Below are 11784 nucleotides of genomic sequence, written 5' to 3'. Positions count from 1 at the left end.
ATGCGCAAAGCTCTCCTCCAGCACCACATTTCAAAGGAGTTGATTTTTCTCTTATGCGCTTTGTTCACTGTCCAACTTCCACATCCATACATAGAGATCGGGAATACCATGGTCTGAATGATCCTGACTTTAGTGTTCAGGGATCCATCTTTGCATTTGAGGATCTTTTCTAGAAAACAAATATTCACAGCTAATTTGGAATGATTTTACAGACAAAATGGTGTTGGCCTCACTCTCATGTGAAATTTGTTCAAGGAATCCAGCACTTAGCTTAGAAGAATTGAAATAATACTTTTGAGCACTAAGTTAGACTGGGGTAATGGTGGCTGGTAGCTCTGTGTCAGTGGGACAGTGGAATCTGCTCTGGGTTGTAGTCTGAAGTACCAGCAGATTCTACTGCCCTATTGACATGGAGTCATCAGCTCCTGCTCCATCAGGGAATAGTAAATTGACCTCTCACCTCTGTATCTGCCAGTAGTGACTAGTGCTGGAATTGGCAACTATGACAACTCAGAGTCTATCTGCTGAAATTGACCACCAATGAAAACTGTGGGACATTTTTTTTTCATGGAGTCTGGAGGCCATTGTAATGTGGATGACTAGTGAACCCAAAGCAACAGAATGAAGGCAGGACACTGGCATTTATAGCTAGCACCTCACCCCTATAGAAGTTTATTTGTGATGAAAGCCCCATTGACTTCTGTGAAACTTGTTTCCAAACAAATGTGCTTTGGATTGCAGCCTTGCAGAACTGGGATTAAATAGAGACAAAGGATTTTTAAAATCATATTGCATGTGTTAATTGGCTTCCTGATGTCAGGATGTCTGTGTTCTAGAGTAATCCGTTTATTCTAGTGTAATCCATTTGAGATCAGTGGGATGGAAATATATTATTTGATTGTTTTAATTTTTTAAATTAAATTTTATTAATACATTTATATATTCCAAACTCTAATCCAAGGTGTTTTAAGGTGATGTAACTGGTTCTCCTCTTCCCCATTTTATCTTCACAACAACCCTATGAGGTAGATTAATCTGAGTTTGTGAAGGGTGCTGAGAGTTGTTAGAAGGCCCTTCAAAGAGCTACAGCGAGCCAGTGTGATGTAGTGATTAGAGGTCTGTACTAGGACCTGTGAGACCAGGGTTCAAATCCCCAATCTGCTATGAAGTTCACTGGGTGATCTTGGGCCAGTCATTGCCTCTCAGCCTAATCTACCTCAAAGGGTTGTTGTGGGGATTAAATGACAAAGGGGAGAACCACGTACGCCACCTTGAGCTCCTTGGAGAAAAGGTAGGATATAAATGCAATAAATAAATTCCCAGCACCCTTAACAAACTACAGTTCCTAGGATTCTTTGGGGGGGAAGACACGGCTGTTAAAGTGGTATAAGTGTGCTTTAAATGTGTGTCTGTTACCTGTATTCAGTACCTATGGGTTTAGGGAAGGGCCCAAACTCAGTGGCAGAGCACAAGCTTTGCATGCAGAAAAGTCCAATCCCTGGGATCTCCAGGTAAAACTAGGGAAGGGCTTCGGTTGCCAGTCAGTGTGGACAATATTGAGCTTGATTAAGGATGTGGAACCTGTGGCCCTCTACATACTGTAGGACTCCAGCTTCCATCAGCCCCAGCCAGCATGGTCAATCATCGAGGATAGTGGGAGCTGTAGTTCAGAAACATTGGGAGGAACCACTCCTGGAGTAGGGCACTGTGGGAAGTGGATCTCACTCCTGTAATGGGCATGCCAACAAACAAGAGTGAAGGAATTAAAAGACCTCCCTTCTTTAAAAAGGAGTCCATGCTCTTGCTTTTGCCCAACCTCAACTGGTATGAACAGGTTACTAAAGATTAGTGGAGAGGATTAAGGATGTGCTTGATTATGAAATTCCAATTAGCCCACTAATTCTGTTTGGATCTTTGAAACAATGTGATGAAGAAACACAGAGACCTTATTGGCAATTTATTTGCTGGTTCCAAAATATTACTGAGAGAGACAGAAAAGGATGGCAAGAAAACCAAACAACAACAACAGCCTCAAAAGGGTACTGTAAATATATACGAAATTTAATAAAACAGCTAAATTCCCCATGGCTTCTTGGGTATTCAAATAAGTATTAATCTGTTTTATCTGCTTGTTCTTGCAGTACTCCTGAAGAAGGTATTTACCAAAACCCATTGAGCATCCAAGGCTCCCATTTACTGGGGAGTAAGCCCCATTGAATCCAATGGGATGTACAGCATTGTATTGTGACTATTTTGTTAAGGCTTCAGTCCTGTTACCAGGAAGTAAGTCCCAATGAACACAAGTGGACTTAATTTCAAGAAGACATGCACAGATTTGTGCTCTACATTTCATATTTTTTCAGGACCATTGCAAGGATTTGCATCTTTTGTTTTTGCTGCCAAAGTATTATTGGCAAAATACTGGGAAAACAAGGAAACCATATTAAGCTTACAAATAACTAATTAATTCATCCTTATTGATGTTTGTTATGGCGTATCAATGTTTAAAAAATTGTGCCATTCCATTTTATGGCGTGTCAGTAAACCAGATGAAAATATTAAACCACCAATTTTGTAGTTTAATATGTATAAAACGAAGGATTTTTCTGTTTAGAAACTGCAGCCTTTTCTATTTCAACTGGGTGAAAATGCGTGAAAGATATAATGCTGCAATTCTATATTACCTGGGAGTCATCCCCATTGAACTCAATGGGACTTACTTCTGACTAGACATGTATAGGATCGGGCTGTTAGACGGAAATACCCTCATGTGAAGAGAACTTAGAAAACAGAAATAGGTTCTACTATCTGATCTGTGGGAGAGCAAGTTCCAGTGAAATCAAGATTGTGTAATCATGAGGCTGTACTTGATACAAGATCAGCCTTTTCTCCTTTTGCTTTTAAAAAAAGGTTAATCACACTGCATTCTTTTTAGTAGCAGCACCTCTCCATCCAAAACACACACACAATCCACTCACACACCAAATTCTTTTTTAAAAAATTGCAATAGAAATATTGCTATTCTTAGCTCTGTGGAGAGGGCTTCTCAGCCTTTGATGAGAGGAGTCTCTGCATCTTGAAATGCAGGTGGGACTAGCTGTTTGGCGTTAATACTCTTCAAGAGGATAATAGCACTGAAGGGGAAGAGAACAGCATACAGAACTAGCAACACTTTGAATCAGAGTAACTTATGAATGATCTATAGCAGGGGTTCCCAAACTGTGGTCCGTGTACCACAGGTGGTCTGCAATCTTCTTTCAGGTGGCCCACAGTGTATGTGTGTATTTGTGGTTGAAGTCAGGAGATGGCACATTCATCGCATTAAATATTCATATTGATTTTTACTGTATTTTTGTTGCTTCACTTATTTCTTGTATTGGATTTTATGGTATTACACTCAGAATTCTACGGAATTCAAACTGTAATGCAGTAAAATACAAAATATAAGAAGCAATAAAAATAGAGTTAAAAATGTACTGTGTCTAATACAGCATATTACAATTGTCACAGCAGGCAGAAAACTCATTAAGTGGTTTGCTGAGACCTTCACCAGTTTTAACACAGTCCATGGTGGAAAAAGTTTGGAACCACTGATCTCCAGCATGTAAAAGATGCCATGCTCTCCACAGAAATGTGGATGCTTGCCTCTGTATTTGGCTTCTAAGCCATAAGGCACCCGTTCAGGTCTTTGCAAATCCTAGCCTAAACTAAGGGTTGGCTCCAGATTTGTCCTTCCTTCACAGAATGCACTGAGGTCCAGCAGAGGCTCCTGCTGGAAGAAAAAAAGGGGGAGGCCTTTTTTTGCCATTTTGCCCCTGAAATCGCCCTGCATGCTGTTCTGGAAGGTCCCCTAACCCTTCAGAGCAGATCATTGAAAGATATATGGGACTACAGAGGATAGGAGGAATTAAGTGAAAACTGGCTCCCCCCTTCCTCTGGCAGGAGACTCCTGTAAGTAGAGTTCTGCTCATGAGAAGTCTGGATCCAACCCAATGTCTGCAGATGAAATCCTCTCTGCAGAAGTTCAGTGGGAATTTGGCAACTGCCCCACAGACCTGCAAATTATCCCACAAAATAATCTGGGTTTCCCCATGTCCAACCTTAGCCGTTGCACCGCACCAGTGCAGTCCAACTGTGGTCCACTGACAGGGTTCTAGATGCTGTGTAAAGCTGCAATCTTAAGCATCCTTATAAGAAGCTCAGTGGAACGTTTTTCTCTGCATTTCCAGGCTATTTACTGATTTTGAAGCACATTCTGCGAAATCACACACTTTAGGGCTTGGTTTCCATTTGTGATGACTCTGTTGTGCCAGCCAGGTTTGGATGCTGAGGTGGTGAAGTGACTGCCCAAGCTCAGACGTCAACATAACATGCTGCTGCTAATGAACTTTTTCAGGTTGTTGCTGTGGGCGGCTAAAGTGGGTGTGCTTACACAGTGGCTTCATCACCCACTCTACATTCCACCTTGGGGAAACAGAAAATGAACTTCGAAACTTTTTGTGTGAATCACAGCCTTACTGCTGTATTTACAAATTAAATCCAACTGTCCCCACTTCCCGCAATTTTTTCCTACAAGAATGCACAAAATCCATGATCAGAACACAGCATATTTATTTAATCTGCAGGATTTACAAAATTGGGGAGTTTTGAGAATGTAGAAAAACAATTGTTGGAGACTGTAATAGAGCATGAGGAAGAAGGGAAGGGCTTCATAGATCACCGGAGGCTGCAACTGACAGCAGGAGATGGGGAGGGACAGGGTTCAGGGAATCACAGTCCATTCACGTAGATTTGTAAGGAGTTGCCTCCTGATGTGGTAGGAGTTGAGCCAGGACAGCTGCAACTGCCAGCTTCCCAGCTGACATCATCTGTGGGGCCCGGAAGCTCACAGGCCTGATGATCAGCTGGGGCCAGTGGAGTGGCTGGCCCGGACATGTGGCAGCCCATTAATCCAGGGCTATTTGACATGGCCCAGTGGGAGGACAGGAGGACCAGAAGGAGAGAGAGATGCAGGGAAAGAGAGAGGAAGGGAGGAGACAGAGGCAGAGAAGATAGAAGGCAGCAAAGACTGGAAGCAAGGAGGAGGTGGTGGTGGAAGGGCAATGGCTCTGTAGCAGAGCAACTGCTTTGCACACAGAAGGTCCCAGGTCCAATTCCTGGCATCTCCAGGTAGGGCTGGGAGAGGCTCCTGCTTGCGATCCTGAAGAGCTGCTGCCAGTCAGTGTAGACAAACTGAGGCAGGTGGACCAATGGTCTGACTCAGTATCAGGCAGCTTCCTTTGTCCCTAAAACCAGCTGCCCATGGAAGGGAATCCAGTTGGCTGTGCAGAGGAGGTCAGGGTGCCCTGTAATCTGCAACGAAGGGCAGGTTTCCTGGGGAGGCACAGACTCTGCTCCAAACCTTGTTTTCCTGAAGGACTGCCTTCTTCACCAGGCCCATCAGGTGCTCCAGCTCCCTTGCTCTAGCTTGTCCCCCCCTCCCCTGGCAGTAGGGCAGGGATGGGCAATCTGTGGTTCTCCAGATGTTGCTGGACTCCAACTTCCATCAGCCCCAGCCAGCATGGCCAGTGGTGAGGGATGGTGGGAGCTGTAGTCCAACTACATATGGAGGGCCACAGGTTCTCCATCCCTCGCCTAGAGAAAATCATGAGTATGAATCAACAGAAAAAGAGCTTCATCTGACTCCTCAGAGAATTGCCCGAGGTGTGGGTGGTAGAAACGGGTTCCTGATATGGTGGCCTGGGCCCCCAAGAGCCTCTCTGCCATGAACTGGTGGGTGGACTTAAGGGGAGAGGGGTTTATCCGTTGATGTAACTAAGGAACAAATGAAAACCTTTGCTGCCAACTTACCTGTCTGCAGCTCTGGTTTAATGACGAGAGAAGGGAGTTTCCATGTCTTCTTGCCAGGGACCCCACGACAAGGATCATGAGGCACTGCTTCAGTTTCAGAGTTGCTGTTTAAAGCACCTTTTGAGCCCCTCTCCTGCAGTTGTGTAAATGTGTAAAAGAAAGAAAAGTAAGACAGATCTTCCATTATATATCAGCTTTCCTGCCTTTTTATGTCATTTGTGAACAGATGTGTAGTTCTGGAGCACATTTTTAAGTGCTCACTCACCAATTTTCTACAATTGTGCATATCTGGGAACAGTCCCCCCACCTCCCAGCTCTTCCTTTTATAGAATTATCTCTTTGGTTCACTATTGACAGGCATGGTGTGGCTCCTTTACCCAATTTCTCATCCTCTTCCATGAAGGTGGACATCTGCCGAATGACCATTTTCTCATCATCTGTCTGGTCTCTAGCAAGGCTAGAAAAGAAAGCCTTGATGGTTTCACAAGGGATATTTCTTTCACTCTTTCCCATCTATAGACTCTGCTGAAACTATCAAAGTTGAAACAAAGCCTTGTCAATATCTCTAGTATTACCCTCAGTGATAGACAGGCAGACAGACAGGCAGACAGACAGAGCGGTTGCTTTGTTAATGCTTCTTTGGAAGAAACATGGATAAAATTGAAAAGGTTTCCTAGTGATCAGGGGAAAGCACTTGAAAATCCATGACTGATTTGGGCCTCATTCGCTATGAGACCCACTCAATGCTTCAGCTTTTATCAGCATTTTGCATATGTAACATGCAATGCTTCAAATCTCTCTCTCTCTGTCTATAACCATGGGGGCTAGAAATCTACTTTTAAGGAGGGAAATAACTTTCTTAAAAAGAAGAAAAAAACCAAAGAATTCTACAAAGCCAAAGGCCGTGCACACATGATATTACAGCCCTGCAGGTTTCTAGGTGTTCTGTCGTTATCATATTTCCAATGAAGAAAACAAAATTATTTATTTGACATTTATATCCCGCCTTTCCTCCAAGGAGCTCAAAGTGGCGTGCAAACATGGTCCTCCTCCTCCCAATTTTATCCTTACAACAACCCTGTGAGGTAGGTTATGCTGAGAGACAGTGACTAGCCCAAGGTCACTCAGCGAGCTTTGTGGCCAAGCAGGGATTCGACCCCTGGTCTCCCAGGCCCCCGTCTGACACGCTAAGCGTTATACCACACTGGCTCAAGAAAGGGAAGGGAAGGGAGTGCAGGTCTGTACAGCCCGATTTGTGAATTCTTCCTCTTTTTCAATCTCTGAGGTTTGAGACTTCATGAACAGTTGACTGTTTGAATCGCATAATGCAATACCTGTTCCTCTGGCTTAACGTTACAATGTTTCTCACACCGCAGGATTGCTTCACATCATGCTGAGATGCAATGCACATATTCTCCCCAGCGCTGGGTCGTCTTTTCAAAGGACACTCCTACTTTCTTTAATTATATGTTTAGTTTTAAATTGGTGCCCTTTATTCTGGGAGTGAGTCACGCTCTTGTAAACAGATAAATGTGGGAGTCAGAGGGAAAAATATATGTTTGGCTCCATAGGTGGGTGTCTTTAATTAAGCAGGGTATCAGGGTTCATCACTTCCAAGCTTGCTGTGGCCCTTCAAGCTCAGTAGTGCTCTCCCAGGGCCAGCAGCAGACTGCAGAAGTCCTTCAGGGCAGCAGTGTGCCAGGTAGCATCACAGCCCTGCCAAGTAAGCCTTTTAAAATATGCCACCTGTCAATGCCAGGTCAAACACAGTCCCTCACAACTGCAAAATTAAAAAAAAAAACACCCTCATGTTGGAGAGAGGACAGCTTTGCGCCTGGGCATGCCTCATGTTGCTAGATTCAGATGGTGACAATTTCGCAGCTGGCCTGGAGCCTTTCAAAGAAGAACGGGGACAAATAAAATTGCCTGGACAGTTTAAGCTCTGAAGTCTGGCACATTTCTTCGGGGCAACTCAGATAATCTAAAACTCAGTACTTTCTGGGGCTTGGAAAGTATTCAGCGCCAAGGCGCAGCCCAGAAATGAGTGAAGGAAACAATCACAAAAGAAGAAAAGTTCTTCAGAATTGACATAGGTTGCTTTGAGCCAGATCTGGGATTGAGCCAGTCTTCTGGGCTAGATAGAGGTGTGATGTCCAGACATGCTCAAGCCCCAACACCTGACACACTGACCATCTCTAATCACTTCCAGAGGCTCATTACAATCATTGCAGCCTGTTCTGACTCCAGTCCATGGCTCGCCTCCTTTACCTGAGTTCTCTTCCTATTCCACAAAGAGATGGCCATCTCTGATCATATGAAAGACAGCAAACAAGAGGGGAAAGGGTCAGGGGTTCTAAAACAGAAACTGCAGTGTCTCCCCAGCCAATCCCAATCTTGAGCAAGACTGCCTTGCCTCTGCAGCCTCAGTTTTGCATTTCTGGACTCCTTCTCCATTTACCTCCACTTGACACACAACTGGATCCTAGGCATGAACTAACTAACCTAGACCTGGCTCTGTTTCTGCACTCATAGTCACTTAAGAGCAGGATCCTAGGCTTGCATTAAAACAAAATAAAGAAAAGAAAACAAAGACCTACTGTGTCCAATGGGGCTAGTCCGTAGTGTGTTTAGCACTGCAGTCCTGAGCAGATTTTAAGACCCCACCGAAGGGGATCCACGCCCCCCTCCTCCTAAGCAGGCTTCCTCAGAAGCTCCACTCCACTAGGTGGAACTTCCTCCCAAATGTGTTTAGGCCCTGCAGTACAATCTTAAAACACGTTTATTCTGGATTAAGCTCCGCTGAGTTCTGGCGGACTACTAAGCAAAATGAACACTGAACAAATAGTTCCTCTTTAAAAAAAGAAAAATCCTGGTACGAGGGTGCAAAAGCGCCACTGGATTTTGATGCAAAGGCACTCCATCCATTCGAGGTGGTTTGCCTCTTGTCGCTTGAAAAGTTCCAAGCAGCGACAGACCGACCGATCGATCAGACGCACACAGAACTGTCCCGGCTGGAAATAAAGTCCTTCCCCTTGGTGGAGAACCGGTGCCAAACCCACCCCCCTCCGCCCGCCGTCCCGCCCGTCCTCCCCTCCCCTCCCCTCCCACCGTGTCTTGTTTTTGTTATTATGAATGGCCAAGGCTCCGGGAGACACACACTTATTCGGAGCGCGCTCCTTTGAGGCTGCAGCCAGCAAGCGAGCCGCTTTCGTGCACTGTGCAGCGTGTGGCAGGCAGCCAGCCCGTGACGTGAGGTTGCCATGGGATGCGCCGCCCCTATAAATAAGTGAGCGCAAAGGAACTTTCCCAAGTCCAGAGACTTTCAGAGAGGACACGGGACCCGGCACAGCCAGATGGTCCGGAGCGAGAGTCACCCGCAGCAAGCGCGCCCGACAGTCAGCAGCAGCGGCAGGATCCGGACCAGCCCGGCGCTGCGGGATCTCTGAAGCACTAGGGGTGCGTGGAGGGGCGGGAGCTTGTCCTTTAACTACTCAAGGGACTCGAGAGGACCTGGTGCTCCCGCCGCCGGCTGCTGCAACTTTCCACCACCCTCCCGATCCTCCAAGAGGCTTTTTGGGGAGGGGCCGAGACTCCCCTTCCCCCCCCCGCAGCTCCCCTCCTTTTGCTTTCATGCAACGCCTGGTGGCCTGGGACCAGGCATGCCTCCCCATCCAGCCACCGGCCTTTAAATCCATGGAAGTGGCTAATTTCTATTACGAGGCGGACTGTCTGGCTGCTCTGAGCAAGCTGCACCCCCGGGCTGCAGGGGGCCGCTCCATGACCGAGCTCACCGTCGGGGATCACGAGAGAGCCATCGACTTCAGCCCTTACCTGGACTCTTTAGCATCGCAGCAACAAGCTCAGCAGCAGCACCACCAGCAACAGCCGCCGCCGCCGCCGCCTCCTTCCGCGGCAGCAGGGGGCAACTTTGAGCCTGTTTGCAGCAGCGGCGGCGGCGGCAGCAGCAGCAGCGGCGGGAACAGCAGCCAAGATTTTCTCTCCGATCTCTTCTCGGAGCAGGAGTATAAAGGCGGCGGCGGCGGCGGCGGGAAAAAGCACCCCGATTACACTTACATCAGCCTAGCCAGGCACAGCCACCACCCGGGCGCCGGGCAGAGCCACAAGGCCGGGCCGCTGCTGGGTTGCTTCCCGCCGCAGATGGTGGAGACCAAAGTGGAGCCGGTCTTCGAGCACCTGGACTCTTGCAAAGGGACCCGCAAGGAAGAGGGTGGCGGCGGCGGCGGAGCAGGGCCCGGCCTGGGGGGAATGTCCTCGCCTTACGGCAGCACTGTGCGCTCCTACTTGGGCTACCAATCTGTGCCGAGCGGCAGCAGCGGCAACCTCTCCACCTCGTCGTCGTCCAGCCCCCCCGGCACCCCGAACCCCTCTGATTCCTCGAAATCCGCCTCGGCCGGAGGAGGAAGTGGCGGCGTTTACCCGACAGGCCCCGGCGGAGGGGGCGGCAAGAATAAGTCCAAGAAGTGCGTGGACAAGCACAGCGACGAGTACAAGATCCGCCGCGAGAGGAACAACATCGCCGTGCGCAAGAGCCGCGACAAAGCCAAAATGCGCAACCTCGAGACGCAGCACAAAGTCTTGGAACTGACGGCCGAGAACGAGAGACTCCAAAAGAAAGTGGATCAGCTCTCCCGGGAGCTCAGCACCCTCAGGAACTTGTTCAAACAGCTGCCCGAGCCGCTCTTGGCCGCATCTGGACACTGCTAGCCCTCCCCCCTTCCCTTGTCCGCGTAGAGCTGGACGTCGCTGGAACAGCGCTGTGGTTTGGGTTGGGAAAGGGCGTGGAGAGACGAACACACTTTGGGGAAAGATGGAAGGGTTTAGGGAGCAGGGGGGCATCTGGTGGATGCGTCTCTCCCCCCCTTTCAACACAAGAAAGAATCAAGGGAGAGGGAAGAGAGAGCCCAGAGGGTTTACATATATAAAAATATATTATTATTATTTTATTATTATTTTGCCTTTAATTCGCACTCTCATGATGGAAGAAACCTTCCGCCATATGCTACGTGTTGCCCAACTCCTTCGGCTGGCAGGGGGAGTCTCCTGGCGGTTTCCATTTACCTCTTTTCAACCTCATGGAGGAATCGTTACTTTTCAACTTTTATTTTCTAAGAAAAAAAAAGGTGACACCAAACCCAGCGCAAACCACTTAATTTCCGATCTGATGTCTTCGCAGCGTTTTCTCCCCCCCCCCGTTTTTTTGTTGAATGCTAGTGTTATTTAAGGAAAGAGAGAGAGAGAATAACATATAAAGTAGAGAGAAAGGAAGAGAAAGAGAGTCCAGAGTGATGCAATCTTTAAAACATGGCTGGAAAAGCTGGCTACACATGATGCAACCTCGTGTAACTGTCAGTCATGGATTGAGTAATCTGTTAAAGATGTTCCTACAGTTTTTTTATTATAAAGAATGATCTATTTCTATAAGGAAAAAGAAAAGACATATGTATATTTTGGGATCTATGCATTCTTGCTACAAGTGAAGCATTAATGAACAATTTTAATAAAACTTTATTGCCAGGATGGAATATGAGAGCTTGTTTTTTTAAGGCACGGACACCCCTTCCCAAGATATCAGCTTTTCATTTGGAGGAGGCAATCCAGAACCATTAAAATAGCCTGAGAGTTGCCCCATCAACCTAAATAGAATGTAAATTTCTCCCAGTTCTTGGGCCTGCAAAAATTCACAAGAGAACCAGCAGATAGCTGAAGCAGTAACTACCTCACCTTCTCTATGTCCTCTCGATTTACGTGTGAATTGCTACACATTGGGGAGGCATTGAAAAGTGAGGCTGCAGGTGAGGTCTGAGGAGATGGGGGAAAACATCTGGGTCTGTTTCCTTTACTTCTCATTTGTTTTATTTGTTTGTTATGATGGTCTGTATTTTTGATCTGTTTAATAAACTGCAGAGGAGGGGC

At 46.9% G+C, this 11784-nt stretch overlaps 1 protein-coding gene across 1 annotated transcript; it reads left to right on the top strand.

The window, feature by feature from the left end:
- The first annotated feature begins 9013 nt into the window (after positions 1-9013).
- Positions 9014-11393, top strand: CEBPB (CCAAT enhancer binding protein beta). The gene has a single exon (XM_061631312.1). It carries the CDS (start codon positions 9481-9483, stop codon positions 10573-10575), a length of 1095 nt encoding a protein of 364 aa, XP_061487296.1. The 5' UTR covers positions 9014-9480; the 3' UTR covers positions 10576-11393.
- The last annotated feature ends 391 nt before the right edge of the window (positions 11394-11784 follow it).

The sequence above is a fragment of the Rhineura floridana genome, chromosome 6 (genome assembly GCF_030035675.1).
Source record: "Rhineura floridana isolate rRhiFlo1 chromosome 6, rRhiFlo1.hap2, whole genome shotgun sequence".
NCBI lineage: Eukaryota > Metazoa > Chordata > Lepidosauria > Squamata > Rhineuridae > Rhineura > Rhineura floridana.
Note: the sequence above shows the minus strand (reverse complement) of the source record. Positions and strands in the feature narration are given on the sequence as shown.